Raw genomic sequence first — 22,076 nt, 5'->3', positions numbered from 1 at the left:
AAGTGAAATTGGGTCACTTAGATTTCAAAAAAGGTGAAAAAAAGGAAGGAGGCCTCTGTGCCACATGTCATGATACATGAGTAGTATACCTCAATGCATGGGACCAGAAGACGAGACATAGTCCTTTCTATACCACATACCACGATACATGATACATTTTCTATAGAAAAAAGAGAGCGTCAATGCACTAATGGGTAAGCCTAAAGATGAGAAATAAGGGCATTGAGTATTTTAAAAATGAAAAATGAGAATTAAAAGTATATTTGTAGTAATATTGAGGTTGAATTTGATTAATTATAAATTAATCATTTGAGCAACCATTTTGGACTTGAAAAGCAAGCTTGAAAGCATCTATTGAGGGATAAATATTTGACCTTTCAAAAAGTTTGAGGTAATCAGGAGAACTCTATTTTGGGTAGTTGTTTGTTAATTGAGTTTCAATATAAAAATGAGTTTATTTGCATGTATGATTGAGTTTGTAAATGTGAAATCATGCTATAAACCATATGTTAGTATATTAATCATGATCTTTCATAAATATGAAGTTGAATTCGAAATGAATTTATGAGCTATGAATGTGAATTGAAAAGTGAAGTCTACGATAGGGTATGTGATGTTAGTGTGTTTGTGTTAACATGTGAGTAATATACGTGTGGCTAAATGAAAATTTAAAATGTGATATGAAACTTAGAATTGAAAAGGAGAATGCTTATGAATATGACATTGATGCTCACTTATGTAGTGTCATAGAGCCCAATGTGTTGTTATTGAGTAAATGAAATAGTGAAATGAATGAGCATCATACATTGTATGATTATTTGGGGAGAGTTCACTTAGAGAGAGAAGTAGATAAAATCCATATGATGCTTATGGTTACCTTCTAGTGCACGAAGGCCTAACCTTGTCTCACTGTTTGTCGAGAGATTGGAATTTAGTTATCTCCACCTGTTTATTGAGGATATTAGCTTAGGGTATACAACACCCCAGAGATTTGAGAGTGGGGAAAGCCATAGTCTGAAAGTGAGTGTTATGATCTTTGGTTAGGTCACATCTCACGATTGGTAAGCTTGAGTAGTGCAGTCACACAGATGAAACCTTGATTGATATTATAACTCACAGTTTCAATAGGAGAAAATAAGGAAGGTATAAGGATGATTCGATCATGCATATGTGTTTATCCGACATGTCATATGGTTGTCAAGTTTATGGCAAGTTGTAATAGTAAATTATATCATTGTCACTTGTTTGAGATTGTGGCAATATACTTTGTTTTGAAAATGAGAAACATGAAAAGTGAGTTTATTGTGAAATTTTGACTTGTATTATGTATGATCTTAGATGTTTAGTGATTAACTGTCTTTTATGTGTTTAAATCAATTGATATACAACTACATAGGACATGTATATCTTGGTTACTAATTGGTTAGACTTACCCCTCTATTTTAATATTTTACAGGCTCTAGTTTTGATATAGAAAGGGAAAAAGCTCTTAAGGCTTAGAAATCTAGGATTCCTACTATAAAGCCTCTTATTCTCATTTATTTTATGTGATAGACTAAATATTGTTAATTAGAATGCTTTTTACTCACACTTGCACTATATTGTTGTTAAAGAATTTGAAATGCATTTTAGGCCCTGGATTGTTGTATGTAAGCTGTTAAAGTATTGATAGGATTAAAATACTAGTGCAAATATAAAGATGTTGATTTGATTATAACCATTAACAATAATTAGATTATGTAATGCTAAAACCTATTCTTTCTGTTTTTGATATTAAAGAGGTTAAGGAGTGAAAAAAATTAATACTATGGTGTATATGTTCATGTGGTGTGTTGTACAAGTAGTCTTAAGTCCATTGAGTATGATTGGGTGTTGGAAATGGCTTTTGACACATATATGGGGTTTTAGACATCCTTGAATTGTGAAAATTGTGAAAATAGTTTGAAAATATGTTTGGGTGTCCAAATTTCATGTGACTTAATTTGGAAATAAAACTCATGTCATTAACTAGTTTATGAGAAGAATTTTTTATAGATACCTAAATTACTTCATTTGGATGTCGGATAGAGAATGGGGTACGTCGGAAGTTGCTTGAGTTTTTTGTCAAATGACAGCAGAACTGCTGTCTGAAAATGTGCAACACACCATATGGCACAAAAAGAAAAGGGTAAGCAGTGTGGGATGTGCACATGCCACGACGCATTGCCCTGTTTTTCAGAACTTGTTATTTTTCAGTTGCTTTTGTGTTGTTTTACGCCTTTGCAGTATCTCATGTTTTTAAAATATTATTTTACTCTAATTACAAGTTTAATAAATGGTTTTAATTTATTTTAAATTATGAAAATTTGAGATCCCATTTGTACAAAATTCAAAGTTGATAGTATGAAAATGAACTTAACCTATGATTACCTTAGCTTAACCAATAGGTCCTTCCTACGTTGATCTTTGGTGAGAAAACTTTCTAATTTTAATTATAAAAAATGTTGATATAAATTGTAAGGGCCATCTAACTTAACTTTGAACTTAACTGTGTTTGAATTGTGTAAAAGGAGCACCTCTTAAGTTGGGTTAAAACTTTGAACTTAACTGTGTTTGGATTGAGTAAAAAGAGCACCTCTTAAGTTGGGTTAAGTGTTTAAATATTGTGGATAAAAATTAAGAAAAATTATTTTCAAGTCTCACACTAGCAATCTAAATATGAAAAAAATATATTATAAAATCACAAAATTATTCTAAAGTCCAATGTCCTTTGTTAAAGTTATCAATTTGTGACATTAAAGTTGTCAATTACTACTAGATAGTTGTTGGTAGAGTTGTTTAGTTAACAAATAAACAACAATAATTAACAATTATCAGTAGTAATTAGCAATTTTGGTAAAAAAGTATAAGAATTTAAAATAATTTTGTGATTTCATACAACTTTTTTATATTTAGATTGCTTGTGAAGAATCTAAAATTTATTTTCCCTTAAAAATTTAGAAAAAAAAACATGTTGGAAAGAGTTACTCCTCTAGCCTTATTTATAAGTTACTTTTAATATGTTTTATTAAAATTAAGAAAAATTTTAAATTTCATTAACTCTATCTAAAAATTTAATCAGTTTTTAAGTTTGTCCCTATTAATATATATGCTTTAATAATGTACTTTTTCTCACTAACATTTATGCTCTGTTTGGTTGGGAAGAAAATATGGGAGGCAAGAAAACATGGAGAGAAAACAGGAGAGAAAATAGATTTTCCCTTGTTTGGATAGGGAAGAAAAAATGAGAGGAAAGAAAAAGTGGGAGGAAAATAGGATGTGAGACCTACTGTTTTTTCTTTCCAACTTTTCTCTCCAAAAGTAGAGAGATTTTGAGAGTAAAACTTTTTTCCACTGTCTATCCTCTCTCTTTCTCTTTTATTTATTTCGCGTTCTGACTGTCAAGAGACTACTTAATTACATTAATTTAATTTTAATTAAACAGTTTGGTTTATAATTTTTAACTTGTATAGTTATGAATTACATTAATTTAACTATTTAATTAAATAATTTAGCCATTGATTAGATCAAGTTTCTAGAATTATATTAATTTAATTTTAATTATTTGATTTTAAAATATAATATAAAAATATATTTTTAACAAATAATTTGATTTTAAATTAATTTGATTATGTTAATTTTAATATAATTTCTGCTTTCAATTTATTTTCACAAATATAATTACATGAAACATGATATATTTGATATAAGGGCATTATAGTTATTATGATATATGTTCATTTTCTTTCCTTCTTATTTTCTCCTGTCCATCCAAATAGAAGGAGTGATAATATTTTCTTTCCAGTTTTCTCTTCTTTCTATTTTCTTTCTTTTCAACTTTTCTTCCTATCCAAACAGAGGGTTAATGGAAAGTAAAAGAGAAAATTTATAATAAAAATTTAATAACATAACTAATTGAAAATCTACAGCATTGGAATAGGATCGGAGGGAGTATTTTCTATTTAGGTTTGACAATGATGGAATTTATATTAGTGGCTATTATTGAAAAATTAAGACTAATTCAAAGCATAAAATTTCCCTTTGGTAAAAATAAATATTTGACAGAGCGTGCAAAGAGGCCAAGTGAAAAGCAACACAAATATTTCACATTTTGCAGAAGGAAGCATGCTTTGACACTGAAAAATGGGACCTCACACTCCATGAATAAGTATGCAAAATCTGCAGCATTTAAATTTAGCTTTGCCACTTTGTGTAAATGACATGTTTTGAGTTCAAACAAATCATCCCCATGTGATCTCTTGGTCCCTTGTGTCTACTATTCAGGACCACTTCTCTACCCACGTATGTGCCAGCTTGCTTTCCACTAATTGTTATCTCAATACATATCTCTCACTTTTTTCAGTCTCTTTTGTTTCACACTCGTAGTTCTCAGAACTTTGATCGTTTAGAAGCTGAGAGAGTGAGTATTTTGAAATGGGTTAGAATTCAGAATCTTGAGTTTTCTTTCTTTTGCCTCTAAAATACAGAAGGTGGGGCTTATGCCACACATGAAGACACTAGCATAACTTGCTTGGCATTCATAATATGCCAATTGGGTTAACGTCAATGTTTCTGATATTTCTGACAATTTCAAGCAATGTTACCAATTTATTCACGTAAGGTTAATTCTTTGGTTGGTCATTTGGAATTGAGAGAATCACATTCAAGGAAATTATTTACAGTAGGAATGCTATTTGTTTTTTCTTAAATAGAACTTGTTATTGTCTTTATCTATGAATAATTTGCTTGAGTGATCCTTAGATGTGATTTTCCCGATAGAATTTCATATGGTGATTCATTTTTAATTTGATGATTGTAACTAAACCTAAACAAATGTTATTTTGAACCTTTTATGTTGTGATTTGTGTAATTTCTTAATTACTCATTAGATGTTACATGATATCATGGAAAAATTATATTTTAAGACTTAATTAAGAATCTTAAAAAAATTAAGTAAATTATTACTAGATTAAGCCATCAAGTCACTAGTTCGAAACAGTCCTCTGTTGAATCCACCAAAAAAATTATATTTTTATGATGTTTGTTAAAATCAATATTTGTATATTTATCAATATGCACCTTAGATAAGTTAGTCGTAAGGTGTTGAATGATGATAATTTTCTGATTTAGAATAGCTTGTGCATAGTTTTTTTCATTGATCAATAATGAAATTCTCCACTTCCGTTCAACAAAAGTATTTACATATCTATATATAATATAAAATTTATAAAAAATTATATTATTGATACAAGTCATAAACAGTGAACCTCAAATTTCATCAAAAATATATAGAACTCATTCTAGTACATTGTATAACATTCATGGGAACTTGTAAACCAATAAAATGAACAAACAAATGCATCAACTAGCAGAATATGGTTCTCATTAGAAATCTGAATGACAAGAAAGAAAAATGCAAATTTCTTGCAGCATTCAGCAAAAGAAACTGACAACTGCTGAGATTAGAGAGAAGGATGAACATGTCATGTCACAGAAGACAATTGAACCCACAAGAGCTAACACAACAATACCTGATTAAAATCACAGTATGCTATATATAATGATAACAACAACAACAATATATTAATTTCTATAATGATCATCATCATCATCATCTGTGACAAACACATCTGTAGTGGTATGGGCTATTGACAGGATCATTGCCTTCAACAGGTACCTGCTCGGCTCTGCATTTATACTTGCAGCCTCTGCATTCATTGTAAGTACAAATTGGTGCTGTGGATCCTATCATCAGTCTCCTTGAATTCCTCTTCCTCCATTCCTCCTCCTTTTCCTGACACAAATATTTGATTCAATGTTCAAGCTTTACTTTTAAGGCTGTTTGGACCAAGGACTGTGACAGAACACAACATGTTTTACCAAAACAGAAACAAATTACTTCTCTGGATTCCTTTTCCTTCTTCTTATGCTAAATTTTCAAGATCATTCTTTTAGATATTCTCACCTGCAAACTTGGTTCAGTCTGGATTTCAGAGGATTGAAATACCATTCCTTCTGTTTTGATTCCTGTAATGTAAAAATAATTTATCAGAAACAGAAAAAAAAAAATTCCATATGGGAAAAGAAAGTAACATAGGAACACTAATTTTCTGCACACAAGGGAGAATTGTGCTTGAAGAAGAAGTATTGACAGAAGAAGAAAATAAAGAAGAGGAGGACTGAGAGTATGAGTATGACCTTGAATAAGTTTAGGTGCAAGGATTAAGGTGAGGAGTAGAATGAATACTAGTTTGTGAAGTTTAGTGCTGGCCATTCTTGCTTCCGGTCACAGTGTGAAACTTTGAAGAGAGAAGTGAATACTAGACTGTGAATATATATGAGAGATAAATGTGTGTGTGTGTGAGAGAGAGAGAGAGAGCGAGAGTGAGAGTTTTGTGGTGAATGAAAGAGGAAACAAGAAGAGATAGTATCAAAATGTGAAGAGTGACAGGCGAGCATGATGATGAGGGGATCCTTCGACCGACAGATCGCCTCTTGTAGAAAACTCATGGGAACTCTACACTCATCATTACAATTACTAAAATGTCCTCCAACTGGTTTTTAATTTATTTTTTAAAAAAATAATGGATCCTTGTTCTGTAGGCTCTATGTATTGTACTGTGTCTAAGGACTATGTTCAAATAAAAGAATCGCCATTATCAGGTGGGGCAGGCAGGGTAAGCAGTAATTTATACCTTGAGTTATGCAATAGAAAAGTGAAGACATGTCAACTACCAAAGAGATCATGAATGAATGAGAAAGTGAGAACATTGTATATATATGGAGGATTTAATTCTCTCAAAGAAGGAGTAACATTGTATTATGGGTCAATGGCATTGAGTTTAAAATATGAAGTGTCCAATTCTCCATAAACCCATACTCATTTATTAAGTTTCTGAATCTATTCGCTTAGGAAATGATGGCTTCTGCTTCTGGCTCTTTCTTCTTTTGCTCCCTCTTTCATTTAAGTTTTGTATTCCATTATTTATCAGGAATTCGGTGAAGCATCTTTTACTTTCTCAATCTTTCTTTATTCGTTTTCTTAATAAATTGTCTTCCTTTGGCATTATTGTTGTCTCGTTGTCTTCACATCTCTCTGTGGGATATGGATCCCATACTGTCATATTTGTGCAGTGTTCAAGTACAGTGTAAAATCTGGTTAAAAAAAGAAGACGAAGAATAACTGCAGTGTAAGCACTTTTATGATATGCATGCATGCATGCGCGTGTCCGTATTGGTTATGATAGATTTATCTTCTTTCTAATAGGCTGCACTTGAACACTACACAAAAAAAGCACTTTCGGAGATCCGAATCCTTCTTCATGATGTTATTTTCCAGGAGGCCGATTTGCTAGACTTTCTATTTTTTAATATATATCTTTGCAAGTTCTTTGATAAAACTAGATATTACACCCGTGCAATGCATGGGACATTAATTTTTTTCCTTAATTTTAAAGAAATGGATGAGAATAGAATGAAAGAGATATTTTAATTATTTCAAAAAAAATACTGATAGTGTTAAAAAATTTTAAATGATTTTTTAAATTTGCATTTTATCTTTTCTCATAATTAATGAGTTTAAATAAAGATAATAATATAAAAAATGTGATTAATACCCCATTAAGTGTCTTATATTAAGGACCAAAAAATTCTTCTAGAAGGAGCCCTATATAGAGATTAGAGAGTGTAAAATAAGGATATAATTAAAAAAATATGTAAAATATATCCAATGTTTTAATTCTTAGACCAAAAAACTTTTAAAAAATAACATATATTATGGTTGGAGAGCAGTATAAATTAAAAATTTTTGCATATTCCTTTTGTACTATATCCCCCCCACAAGGCCCACAGGCCACATCCCATATATTTTTAATATAGATCCCACAACTCCCACCTCTTCTAACTATATAAATTATTAGGTAAAGATTATAAAATTACCATGTCTCAATTAAAAATATATTAACAAAATTATATATAAATTTCATCCCAATGATTAGCAATGCTTGATAAGATGATTAAAAATGCCTTTTCATCTCTTTTGTTAAAAAATATCAAAGAAACATTTATGGTACTCAGTTTTTTATCCTTTGTGGAAAATAATCTCCTGCCCTAAACTTCTATTTTGGGGCATGCCAAACTAAAGAACGAAGCATCAAGTGATCCTTTTTTATCCAGAACAGAATCTTGCATTACAATTCTTGCCATGTTTTTCTTCTTTTTCTCTTTCTCGCATAAGATTCTCACACAAAGATAACAGATGCTCACCTGTCATACACAATATTACAAAGTTTAAGGATGAACATGTCTAACCCAAAACCACATTAATTGCTAAGATTTGGCCAGATTTAGCTCCAATACTATCCATGTCCAAAGGACCATGGTGCACTCAGCAATGTCTCGTACTATGTATTTTTTCTTCTAAGGCTCGGGAAATTTAATAATATTAATTGAAGAGAATCTCACCCAAAAAGAAAAATTATTGTTCTTCACATATACAGGAAGAAGGCGAGAGATATCATATAATGTCCAAAAGTAACGAGCTTACTTCTGCTTGTTGTCACTCAGTTTCTGACAATTCAATATTTACAAACATGTCACTACAGAATCTGACGCTCTTTGCCCACTGCAGTTAACATCCTCTACAAGCTTCAACCTTTAAAGGATCTAAATCCGCAAATAACCAACTCTGACACAAGATGATTTGATGACACAAGGACACCAGAGTTTTATCATTTGTTCACCTAAATCTAAACATACTATCAACATATTTATCAGAATGAAAATTCCTCAGGTAGCCTCGGATACTTCTCTGATAGAAATGCCTTGTACTTCCTTTTAAGATCTCCACCTGAAAAGAGGTACCCGATACATTATTCAGGACGAAATGTGTTTCCAGTCATATACAAAACATAGGGTCAGCTTCTCAAGAAAAAAGCAAATGCATATAAGGGCAAGGGAAGAGACAAGCAGCTACCTTTAGCATAGAATGGCGGGACATCTTTAGAAAGAGTTGATTCTACCAGCTTCACAAAATCTTTAACTGCGAAATCACCAAAAGATAATGAGAATTCTTGAAGTAGAGATCATTCTTAACCTAGAATGAACATCATGGAAGAAGAAAGGTCATAGGGGATTGAATGTCCTGGCTAGCAAAATAATTCAAAAGGATGTCCCAGAATTTTATTATCACTTGATTTAAAATTTCGCTGCACTGAAGCTTTCCAGCTTTAAGAAAACAATGTTCTTCATGCTCTATTATTTTTCAAGTTTTTTCAGTGCCAACAAGGTGTTTCCAATCCAGGTTTTCTTAGTGAACCAAACAGCTTAAAATTTCATCTCTGCAGTCCAAATAAATTATAAGGACTTCTAGTCGAAACATGGTAGCTATATTTGGCCAATGATTGTAAATATCTATTTTTTCTGGAAAAAAAAAAAAGGTCCGAAACTGAAGATGGTTAGTCTAATATATCAAACCAGTAACTCTTACACCATGTAATCAATTTAGTTGCGCTATAACTGCAATAGAATGAGATTCAGAAAAGGATTCCTCAAAAATGGAAAAAATCCCTCATGCACATTATCTCCTAGGGAGCTGGACTGCCTCATATTTAATAAGTGAATCCATAAGGATAAGGTTATGTTTGAGTTAAGGAGAATAGAGAAGACAAGTATTCATCCTCTTTATACTTTCCTTGAGAAGCTAATATTTTGAAATGAAATAAACTAGTCATGTCTTTGTAAGGAAAAACAAATTGAAATTTGTTTTGAAATAGAAAAAAGGACTGACAAAAACAGAAAGAAAGAAAGAAAAAAGGCAGCAGAGTGCTGATCGGAATGCATTAATCAATTCGTTATTTTTCTTAATTGGCAGACAGCGTCTATAATACAGTGATCATGATTATGTTTCAGTATATTGATATTCGTGATATAAAAGCTCTGGTCTCTAGATGTTTCAATACTTACCAGAAAGAGTCTTTCCCCCTTTGTTGATATTAATCAGGTAGGCAGAGATTTGATTGTCTTTCAACTGTAGGATAGATAGAACATATATAACAATGAAAAATAGGCAGATGGTAGATGAGTAAAAAAGCAACAACTTATTTAAGCCAGAATATATTTATGCATAAAATAGAAGGAGAGGGATCAGTTTATGACCTTGGCTAGAAGGGCCTTTGCAAGCTCCAGTGGATCAATACATGAAGGAGCGTGGTTGAATGAAGGCACGAAGTTCCCATTTTGATAACCGGCTAGAAAGTGAGAAGCTGCTTGACCAGGAGAGAGCTTTGAAATAGAAGGGATACACTCAGAACTGCTTCAATAGATAAAAAACAGGTCAAGAAACAGAGGGAACTAAAAATAACATGAACAAGAGCTATACACTGAACTAAATTATTCATCAGTTCAAGTGTGCCAATTGACACAATTTCAGTTCCTGGAAAAGAATAAATAATATTAAGTTATAGAACAGTGCAGTCATGGGCCACAAAACATTTATGCATGAAAAACATTGTACAAAACATAACCAGATAGCATCTCATCGCATGCATTTCCACCCTCAAGGTTAGATTACCTATCAGAAGAAACAAGAACAATAGCAGCAGGCAATTTAAATATATTAGATCCACCAGTATTTCCAGTCTGAAACAAAGGTGCAACGCTCTGGGGAGAAAGAATTATGCCAGCATCAGTAGAAACCAAAAAGTTTGCACAGCTTTGAATTGTATCTTCTGCTGCAAATAGTACAAAAACAGAATCTCCAGATACTAGGATCCTGAAATTTGAACCATCCAATTATTAAAGAAAAAAAAATTACTTCTGTTGAGATTGTCATAAGTCACCAAACAATTACCTTCCCCGTAGAGGAATGCCTCCTCTTGCAGATATCACGGGTTCAGACAAAGCAGATAGTGCTTTCTTGATCGTACTGGCATCTGAGAAAGCTTTATGACATAAAACTAGGGATGATCTTTCAATATCAGCAGCCACAAATCCATTATTTGACTGATATTCCACACTAATAGCCTTCATCAAAGAAGAACTGCAAAGTCAAAATCAATCATCTGGCCATAGAATCATACATCATAGTCTAATGTCCCAAATAAAGGATTCAGCAACGAAAAGGTAAAACCCATGCCCAGCTTCCTGTGATAGAACTCCATCAAAAGCAGTCCCATCTCATGAACCATTTCAGATGCACCATAACATTCAAGAATGACTGCGTCAATGATTTCATAGCAGTTTTGATTTGGAACTTTATTCTCCTAAAATGGTGGGGCCTAGCTGCAGCTTCTGATTAGAGAGTAATAAAATTTCTCTTCTTGAAAGTAATTCACCAGGCCCACTAAAGCACGCATCAAATTAGGCCATCAAATCATTGGTGGGAAAAAAAATAGCATTAATCAATTTAACCATATTATTTCTGTCCTTATTTCAATTTTAGAGTCAAAAATGTTAAGTCAAGTCTTGAGTATATCAGAAATGGTAAGCCATCAGTCTCAAAGATCTCACCTTATGATCAGTTTTAGCGGACTAGTTTGATTTCAATTTAGTTTTTCAAAAGCTTGGTTTAGAATTAAGAAATCCTGCCTGGGCCAGGGTCAGCAAACTAGCTTTTCAAAACCTTGATGTAGAATATAGTTTCTCATTTTTTTATTACATAGGGAAAGCTAAATGCCTAAAATAGTTAGTGGAATCAAATCCATGACCTTCCATCAACAAGAGTGAGCTTCACCACTAGGCTATAAGGCAATTGGCAGTTTCTCATATTTTGAGTTGAGATTCTTTCTAGGATAATGAGAGCAAATTTGAGAGTTAAGAGCCAGCAGACTAGTTATTTTTTGGACGTATTAACCATGCATAAGATGCTCTTGAAAAAGGACTAGGGTTCTAACTTTTCAGCTAACTCGTGAACAATACAACAATATGGGCCATAACATCATTTTAGAATAATCTCCAAATTTTATATGGCAATATATTAATCTTGTGAACAAGGAAAAGCGGAAAACCAACAAAGTAATCCAATCAACTATGCCTGACTCCCAATAGTTTCTTTCTCTTTTCTTTTCTTTTTTGGGTGAAAGAATCCCAAAAGTTGTTATATCAACAAAGTAAATCATTGAACAAATCTCGTAAGCATAATTGAATGAATTGACAAAATATTAACGTTTTCCAATTGCAGTATTGAAGACCTTATCTTGAACTATTAACTCATACATGTCATTTGCACACAAGTCATATCCCCTTCAATTCCAAAGCCAAAAAATTTTCCCAGTCTCCTTTCAACCCCTTTATCCTCTCTTGATTTAACTTTCTCATATTTATTGGTATATTCTACATCATTACACATTTTAAGCAAACTTGTCAGAGATTTGATAGAATGAAAATATACACATAAAAAATTGTAAACAGCTCCACCCCCTCCCCCGTTCCAAAAATAACAGTTAGGCAGTAACCTGGGGGCAAGCCTACAATCAACATGAAAGTTGAGGCAACCACCAAAAGCTCCTCCATGCTAAGTTGAAAATTTACTAAATGCTAATCAGCATATGAAACATCACTTTCTGAAGACTAAAAATATATAGTCTGAATATCTTGCATGTGTCATAGATGATAAAAAATGCAGAAAATACCTTATAGATGTAGCTACATAAACAGTCAATGGACAAGTATCATGTGAAATTGATCGAGCATTTGTCTTACAGAGAAGATTTGAAAGTGATAGCGTTGCTGAAGGACTATCACTTATCACCCGAACCTTTGCATCACAATTTGGCAATGAGCCAATAGCTCCATCATGAACAAATATATTCGGGACAGATGACAGGTGATTTGTTACCTGACATAAATAATTTAATAAACAAGAAATTAAATTTCATGCAAGAGTTCTTTCGAACAAATAAACTACTCTGCTTCTTCATGAATGCCAACAATATCCCCACCATGAAAATATCACTTGCCTGAGGAAAAAAAAAACAATTTAACCTGTTTTGTTAATACACCAACAAGAACCAATAGGATAAATTAGATGAGCTTAGAAAGATGTTTTCAGTCATGACTATAAGCTAAAGGGGCAATCTAGTATTTTCCTCATATGCCAGGTTGATTTATGTTATTTATCTAGCTAACTGTACATGTATATTTTATGCATGTGTAGAATATCTGTATTCTTTGTGTAGTCTGTTAATAACAGGTGGCACCTTACATATAGAATGAGCTATTCATATAGCTCATAGTGATTAAGTATTAATACAAGCATTCACTTCTCTGTCCCTCTCTTTTGTGATGCACTAGGTTCTATCTAACAGGACTGCTGGGAAGAGAATTTACCTGCTGTGCAATTCTTCGCAGATATGCCAAGATCATTGATAGTGACACTAACCGTTATTGAAGGGAATATGTGGATGTTTTCCTCCTCCATTATAACCTTGATTATGGGGGCAAGGGGAAAATTTTGTAGGGCCCACACACTGTTTATCAATTTATCTTTTTGATTTGCTCATCTTCCAATTTTACTTAGTACCCAAACAGGGGAAAGGAAAGTCTTCTCTACCCCCATTTCTCTGACATAATTCCCATTTCACATCTCAAAAAATCCTAAGCATGACATAAATTTATTGAAATACTTAAACACAAAACATAACATGAATAAAATATTATAGCAGAAAAAAAATATGCGCGCGTGTGTGTGTGCAAGAAATATCTGAATGTTTCCCCAAGTTTACATCATACCAGTTTAAGAAGCTTGCCAAATTGTGCCTTTGAAATTTTTGACGCTTCACCAATAACACTTCCTCTCACATGTAAAGGGAATCCAGATAAGGGTTCTAATAGATAAATGCAAACAACAAGTTAGATTATAATGTGTAGGAAAGAAGTAAATAAGATCAGTAAGGAATAAGTTTCATCTTACCAGCAACGACTGCACCATGTTGCTTTAGTTCAGATGGGTTCAAGTTTGGTAAAGCTTTTCCCATTACAATTACACCTTTCATAGCCAGAGCCGAGTTAAGGCCACTAGAAAATCCTGCTTTTCCCTGTTCGAAAGAACCATAAGAAGAATCAAGAATTTTACACTAAAACTTGAGAATATAAGAGAATTCCCTTCTGATTTGAGTGAGATATTTTATTCCTGAATTTCTTTCATGGTTTAAAGTGATGTACTACCTTACAAATTTTCATATAGTTTTTCTTAGACAGAAGTAAAGATATTCATCTCAGTTATTTGATAGTAATATATAAACTCGAAGGTACAATATGAAACCATAATTTCCCAGAAGTAAAAGCTTCTAAACAGCAATGCAGATCCATATGAGGTGAACTTCTAGAGTAGGCTTCACTGACGGATTGTATACAAGTAATGCTGTCTTGAAAAGCTTGACAGCAAGCATTTGCAGCCACTTTATCATTGACAGCGCCCCCCCCCCCTAAACTAGGTTATATATTTGTGCATAGCTGAATGTCAACTGCTTGCTTGAATTTCCAAGCTGTGCCAGAATGAAAGAAAATGATAATTAAATGATTTTTTTTGCCACTAATATATTTTTTTTTTATCCAAAAGAAAGCTATTAATTGTATTCATAGCAAAAATGTAACTGTTAAGCAAGAAGGCTGAACACACCAAAAGCAGGTCCACCAGCCCAACGATGACAATATGTACAAGCGTTGTATGCATGTCAAACACAATACATTTCTGTTTTGAATTATTGATGCTTCATAGCTTTCCATTTCAGCACTTGAAAGTTGAAACAGATCGAAGATCCACAGAAAATATCGAAAAGGTAAAATTAAAACCTGGTGGAAGTGTCTCTTTCTGCTTCATCCTCAGCTTTTGGTGCTGACACTGCATTCTGCAAAAAATGCAACAATTTAGATAATGTAATCCTCAAGCATGTTTGCAGGAAGAATAGGTGATGGATAAAAGATTTTTAGATTTTACTCTTGAAGACTACCGGAGCAATGAAATTTAGGACTGCGAACACTTTGTGGGATTCTAGTCAGGAAGCCACAATAGTTGTTTGGAGGGTTCGTAGAAGCAGAAACATTACTGAACATTGATCATCACTAATAAGTAGTTTGTTTGATGTGAACAGATGAAAGTCTGTAGATCGGTGTTGAGTCATTGTTGAGCAAAATGTGGAGGGGATTTGGCAAATTAGGGGCAGTTAATATCTGAACCTCTGGCGAATCAAAAAGGCTCTTAAAATTCCTAAGTTAGCTTGAAAAAGTGAAGTTAAAAGCAGGATTCAACATCAACAAGCAAACAAATAACAGCATATAAAAATTCGGCATTTACAGCTCCAAAGAGAAAACTAAAGAACATGAAATGCCCATGAAAAGAAAAGGCACAAAAATGAACACTTGCGATGACAGGAAAATGCGCATATACGATGTGAGAAAGAACAGAGTAACTGACCCGTCGGGACGAGAGCAAGAAAGGGAGAAAAGGACTTGAACTTGAGGAGCGAGTAGTAAAAGGGGTTTGGAGTCGATTCAGAAGAAGGGTCCTCATTTGTAACAACTCTTGGTGGCTTTTCGGTTTCAGGGATTAGCAGCATGAATATATATATGTGTCCCGCGAAACCCAAGGCGCGCAGAACAAGTGCGCATATGAGCCAAAAATCCTATTTTTTCCAATCTTGCTTCCAAGTCCACAACCACAAGTCGCACTTCCAAATCCATTTTTTCCAATCAATTCATGTGTGAGAAGCGTATAAAAGCTAGAACTGGAAAATCAAAATGAGCAGGAATTATGGTGGAAGTAAACTACTTTGCAAGAGTATAAGACTAATTCATATGATCAGTCACAAATAATGCATAGAAGGCGCACGAGATTTTTACTCATGACTTTCTGGATTGTATAAAGAAGAGACTGAAGTGAGAATAATGATACCAGAATTGTAGAATATTAAAGAACAAAACCAATTTAGTGCCAGAATTTCACATAAATATCCACCAGGAATGGGATATAGTGAAAGGGTTATTCTCTCACAGCTTGATTCACAGGTTTCGAACGCTAATGTCCCATTTAGTGACTGGAAGAGTATTGCTTCAAACAGGATGATCACTCGGCGACTAAAATAAACAAATTTATACTAATATTTTATACTATCATAAACTACATATTTAGTCTTTTAGTTTTACATAAAATTTCATTTTGATCGCATAATCTTTTTGATTTTTAAAGGAAATCCAAATAAAAAACAACAAAAGCAAAAGAGATAAACACAAACTTAACCAGAGTCAACTTCCGTGATCAAATTCCTTACCTCTTCAACTTTGATCTTTTAATTTTGCAAATTTTTGCCAATGAAACTAATAGTGGCAGAAAAAAAAAATTTACATTAAATATTTAAATATTGATAAAATACTTTTAAATATTGACAAATTAAATTTAATTTTTTAAAAATGATGATAATTAACATAAAAAATAATCATTTTACACTAAAAATGTTAGACTGAAAAATATTTTATAAAATGCAGGGATTAAATTAAAATATTTTATAAAATTAGAGGACCAAACGAATACTTTAGATTTACATAGTTATCAGACTATATTGAAGAAAACCCTGATAAAGACTTTTTACCCATGCCTACTAGAATATATGGAAAGTTAAATGTAAGAAAATCTATTTTAAAAATGACATGCTAGATAATGGCATTACTTTCTCTTGCACTTCATAGATAATCAATAACCCAAAGCCTCAATCCAAAATTAGCCCTCAAAGCAAACAAAACACCATATATGAAGCTAAATGGAGTTCACTAAATCTTGGGTGGATTAGACTTGCAAGTGATAACTTTGTCAACTTTAATGGTGATGCTACTTGTGAAAGCATAATTAGAGGCAACAAGGATAATTAGATTAAGAGATTTTCTAAAAATCTTGATTATCACCCTGACACAATTGCTAAGCTTGTATGGATTTTGAAAGGTCTTGGTATTTATTGGAATGCTAAGATTTGAAAATCAATCTCTACTTAAATTCTACACATATTATCACTTATTGAATGCAACTACTCTAAAAGTCATTCACTCTCAATTACTATCAAGAAAATTAAATATTTCATCATAAAGGATTGAGTGATCATTTTTAACCATATTTATAGATAAGTAAATAAATATATTAATGTATTGGCTCACAAGATTTTAAATGATAATTTTGATAATACAATTTCAACAGCCATCCTTTGATTGTAAATATTTTATAGTTTTAAATATGACTTGATCATTATTTCTTTGTTTAGTTTTTCCATGACCTTGTATAATATACATATACATACATACATATATATATATATATATATTGAATATGAGTGTGAAATTCTATCTAAAACTATGCCACCGTTTACATCTAATGAAACTTCAAGAAATGAATCACTCTCTACTACTATGTAAATAATGTGGCTAGTTGTTACCTTGATTCTATACTTGCCGAAGGATATTTTATCGATATTAAAAACTAAACCAATCATTAAATAAGATAAGACACTAATTATATGGTTAATAATTAAAATTATAATCAAATTATAATTAAATAAGTTGTAAATAAAAAATTTTATTAAATTGATCAAGATGTCAATTTAACAATTTAGTGGTTCAATTGGATGAGTTGACTAAGTTTTTATATTATAAATTTTATAGGTAATAATATGTGATGATATAAGAATAGACAAAGTAGAAGTAGTTATGATGCAATGCTTGAATTTGATGGACAAATTGGAGGTTTGGACTAGAGATGAAATGATGGGTGAAGAAGATAATCCAAGGGCTTTGAATAACAGTAATTACAGAAAGGGTCAAAAAGTTTTGAATAATAGTCATCGGAAGAATGACATTCAAGGTCCTTTTAATAAATTTTATTACAATAAAAACTTATCAATTTTATATAAAATATTATATTATCAAAACCACATATATATTATTATTAAAAACTGAATCTTAACTTATTAAACTTTTAAAAAAATTTTAACAAAATATAAAATTCGACCTTTAACAACAACATATATATATTTTTATAAAATAATGTCCTATGTAAAATTAATGAACCCTTATTTCGATAAATTTTTTTGAGAATACCTTAAATATCATCCTTCTAACCATGCAAGTAAATTTTGTCAAGGCCAAAATGTTCTTGGGAGAGAGATCTTCAATACAACTACATGTCCATGCCCATTTTGAACTAGAAATCTCTTCCATATGAAAATGGCAGTGATGCTGCGAAGACAACTACATGTAAAATTCTAATTTTATACATCAAATATTACATCAGAGTAGTATTTTATAACATATCATTTCACTAAATCAATTTTATGCGATGAGTTAAAATAATTGTTTTTTAACTTTGTTATTAAATTTTATTTTATTAATACATAAAAATTAGAGGTAATGAGTTGAGAGGTTACTTCAATTTAAACAAAATTTTATTATTGGTTCTCAAAATATAATTTAAAAACTCAAATAAATATTTACAATTAAAAAATAAAATAAAGTACATAATATGTATAATATATCATTAATTAATTAATTTAATATTTCTAGTTTTATAATAAATATACAAAATTTTTTGCACATTTTTCACTAGTTTCTAATGTAACAATATATACATAAAATAATATAATTCAACATGATTTAAAATGTTAAATATATTAAAAAGAATTCTAATTGGTTCACATCAGTCCCGGTTCATCAATTCGAGTCACCAATTTTTCCTTTCCCGGTTCATCAATTCTTTTTTCCAGCCAACTCGAACTGGTTCTCCATTTTACCATGACAGAAATAGTTAAATACCATACCAGTTGAACTATTAAACCTTGTTTATGACCGTCTAATCACTGATTTGATTACAACTTTAATTATTAATATTTGAAGCAGTACAATGAATCTGATCCTATCTTCACGTTGATGACATTCTTCCTACGTGATCCTCTCATGGTGCCACCCTATTTTAATGACTTGCCTCGGAGATTAATAGATTAGACACTGACTTGTCGCAGAAATTAATGTAAGAAAAAAAACCCAACATAACCATTCAAAACAAATCCAGATCTGAAAAAAGTACAATAGAAGAGCAAAATCTAGTGCTGTAAAAAAAGAAAAAGTAGAACAGAGGTCGAACAAAAGCAGCTGCACTTGGATTTCGTGGATCTTGATTTGTTGACGCTATTTTCACCACTGCACTTCCAAGAAAAACAAGAACAGCTTCATGACAAGTCCAAACACACGAGATATCTGATATAACTTGAGAGAAGTCCAAACAAGTTAGCACAAACATTCAGATCTGATAACTTCTTAAGCCAACAATAACAGATTCCGAAATAGATCTGATAACTTTCTAAGAAATAATAACAGATCCCTAACCCAGAAACAAAAATAAGAGATTCCGAAACAGAGTTGCGCAGTAGAAAAGACAGATCAAACAACTCAAAACTAAGTACGATGCAAAAGTATTTCTATAATAATATACACCTCACCTCAAGAAGAAGTTGCAGACCCCGACAGGTGTGATGATCGATTGGAGAGAATACGAAGGGAAAAATCAAGGGCATGGGAGGCGTAGGAAAAAAATATTAGTGTATGCATGTGTGCTTAAATCACGCACACAGATAATTGCTCTATTTTTTTCCCAAGCTCCCACGCCTATGAGTTTTCCCATATTGAAGCAAAGATCTGTAAACCTAAAGAAAGGAAGATGGATGATACAAGGGAGAGAAAGGTATAGTCATAGGCATGGGGACAAAACTCGATAGTTTTGATTTTGAGAGACGAAAAGGGATTGACGGCTAGTGTGTAAGCGAAAGAAGAGGAAGAAAGTGGGGAATAAATAGGTAGTGTTGAGGGTTTCACTTTGGGCCTTCTTGCTTATTTTATATTCGGTTTTATGTTTGGGCTTTGGCCCATTTGTTGAACAATAATCTATCGTCGTGAATAAATAAGATGAGCTGGAATGGGCTGTAGAGCTCAGTTTTTTTTTGTTTTTAATGATATGAGTCATTAGGATAAGAACTTTACCCTTCTCTCCTCTCAATGTCCCTTCGAACACGTAACATGTGGGAGGACACGAACCTCAATACAACATGACACCCGAATGTTGGCATTGGAAAAAGAAGCTGATGTTTGCAGTCCATGCCTCTATTAATGTTTTTAAATTAAAAATACATTTTATCAATATATTAGTACATATATATATATATATTTTAGAACCAACTGCAATTAGAGCTGATGAAATGAGCTAATTTTTTATACCTAATGAATAAGATTCAAATTCCCCTAGAAGGATGTCCACATTTAATGCTCTCCTCCAAGAGAAGAATATATGAGGGAAAAAATTAATTTATATAATTTTGTCAAGTTTTATTTTTCATCTTTATAATTTATCTTCAATCCTTATAGTTGTTATAATTTAATATCATCAGAGACTTGAGAAATAAATATCACCCAATGTCATTGAAATTATAAAGATTGAAAATACTAAAAGTAAAACCAAATAAAATTATAGAGACTAATCATTATATTTGTTTAAAAAAAATAATAAGTCACTTTACCTTAAAAAATATAGATTATTAATTATTTCTTTTAATTTTATCTTTTTGCAATTATTAATAAGTAAAGTAAAAAAAAAATATATTCTAACCAAAAAAGAGTAAAAAATTATATATCAGAAAAAGTGTTTTTTAAAATGACATATTTAGTAAAGATAAACTAAAATTTCTTTATTTTTATATAACAACAACTACTTAACTATCTCTCTTGATTTTATTGAGGTAATTAGAAATAACTTACATATAAGGCATGAGAGAATATTTTCATTCAAAAACTATGAAGCATTCTTGGACACTTGTGTATATGGGAGCCTTTCTTGTACAAAACATTTTTGGAGAGTGTGTTTGGTTTTTCATTTGTCAAAAATTCATTTGATAAAAATTAATTTTTATAAAAAAATTTATATTTGGATACTTTATTTTAAGTCAGCTTGATAAACTGAAAATTATTTAGATTAATGATGATTTGTGATTTTAAAATATGCTTGTAAATATATAATGACCAAAAGGACATTAATTTATGATAATTTATAATTATTATTTACAAATATAATATGTTAGAAATGTTTAAAAAATGTAAAAAAATATGAAGTTTAAAAAGTCAGCACCAAGTTGAAAAGAAGAGGGCAGTGATTGGAGGTGGGCAAGTCACACTAGAAGAAAGAAGGGATCTGCGTCATGTGGTTGTGACTTTCTATTCTGTGTTATTATTTACATGTTTTTATTATATTTTAGGAGATGAAAAATAGAAATATTTTCTTGCTTTTATAAAGAAAAATTAACTAAGTGCCTCATGTGAATTTATTGTAATATTTTTAAGAAAATTATTTAAAATAATGAAAATTGAAGTAAGTAAAGATTCTACTCATATTTATTAATTGTGAATAGGTGGGGTGTAATGCCCTCAACGACATGACCATACAACCCTCCACGTAAACTATTAATAAAAATAATTAACTTAAAAAAAACTTTGAAATCCCATATAAAATATTTTCAAAATCATTCAATAAATTTAGTCAAACTATAAAACCCTACACAACGGAAGCATTATGCAAAAGTGCATTAAAGATCAAGAAAACCATGTGCTTTTTAATAAAATTATGTTAAAATAAGGGTCGTGTGCCGTAGCATGTGGCACAGAGACCATAGCTTCTTGCTCTGTGCCATGCCCCGCGGCATGTGGATATATACGATGTGGCACACACACCTAATTTTGCGATCACACAGTAATTTTTGGTGTGAATTTTGGATGTGCATCGTTTTCGCATCCGATATCTGATTGGGGTGGTTCAGTGCACACACAAAGCTTATTTCATAATCTAACTAATGACACTAGTTTTGTTTAAATCCAATATCCTATTTGAAAATTGGACACCCAAGTGTATTTTGATCAAAGTCAAAATTTGTCACTTGAGTATCACTAATTGAAACCATATGTCATTAGCTACTTTTAGGGCCTTAACCACATCCAAATGGACAATATACACCTGATTGACCAATTATATAGACAATATAACACCT

The 22,076-nt window shown here is 31.6% G+C and overlaps 2 protein-coding genes and 2 long non-coding RNA genes across 4 annotated transcripts; all 4 read right to left on the bottom strand.

Annotated features, from left to right (window-relative positions):
- Positions 1-5,384: 5,384 nt before the first annotated feature.
- On the bottom strand, positions 5,385-6,441 carry LOC129287465 (EPIDERMAL PATTERNING FACTOR-like protein 9). Its single transcript, XM_054923626.1, has 3 exons — positions 6,217-6,441; positions 5,984-6,045; positions 5,385-5,812 (listed from the first exon to the last, which is right to left on the bottom strand). The coding sequence occupies exons 1-3, from the start codon at positions 6,290-6,292 to the stop codon at positions 5,630-5,632; spliced, it is 321 nt and encodes a 106-aa protein (XP_054779601.1). The 5' UTR covers positions 6,293-6,441; the 3' UTR covers positions 5,385-5,629.
- Positions 6,442-8,483: 2,042 nt separating this feature from the next.
- LOC129288328 (uncharacterized) lies at positions 8,484-14,423 on the bottom strand. Its single transcript, XM_054924849.1, has 10 exons — positions 14,310-14,423; positions 13,928-14,090; positions 13,747-13,841; positions 12,648-12,853; positions 10,868-11,056; positions 10,589-10,789; positions 10,174-10,327; positions 9,982-10,045; positions 8,993-9,058; positions 8,484-8,866 (listed from the first exon to the last, which is right to left on the bottom strand). The coding sequence occupies exons 1-10, from the start codon at positions 14,421-14,423 to the stop codon at positions 8,790-8,792; spliced, it is 1,329 nt and encodes a 442-aa protein (XP_054780824.1). The 3' UTR covers positions 8,484-8,789.
- Positions 14,424-14,527: 104 nt separating this feature from the next.
- On the bottom strand, positions 14,528-16,065 carry LOC129288887 (uncharacterized). Its single transcript, XR_008588092.1, has 3 exons — positions 15,908-16,065; positions 15,431-15,740; positions 14,528-14,864 (listed from the first exon to the last, which is right to left on the bottom strand). It is a non-coding gene; the product is annotated as an uncharacterized LOC129288887 (long non-coding RNA).
- A 2,962-nt stretch (positions 16,066-19,027) lies between these two features.
- Positions 19,028-19,803, bottom strand: LOC129289610 (uncharacterized). Its single transcript, XR_008588176.1, has 2 exons — positions 19,488-19,803; positions 19,028-19,254 (listed from the first exon to the last, which is right to left on the bottom strand). It is a non-coding gene; the product is annotated as an uncharacterized LOC129289610 (long non-coding RNA).
- Positions 19,804-22,076: the final 2,273 nt, after the last annotated feature.

Source organism: Prosopis cineraria, unplaced genomic scaffold (assembly GCF_029017545.1).
Source record: "Prosopis cineraria cultivar Desert tree isolate PC_DT_omini unplaced genomic scaffold, ASM2901754v1 PC12, whole genome shotgun sequence".
NCBI lineage: Eukaryota > Viridiplantae > Streptophyta > Magnoliopsida > Fabales > Fabaceae > Prosopis > Prosopis cineraria.
This window is presented reverse-complemented; position numbering and strand designations above follow the sequence as displayed.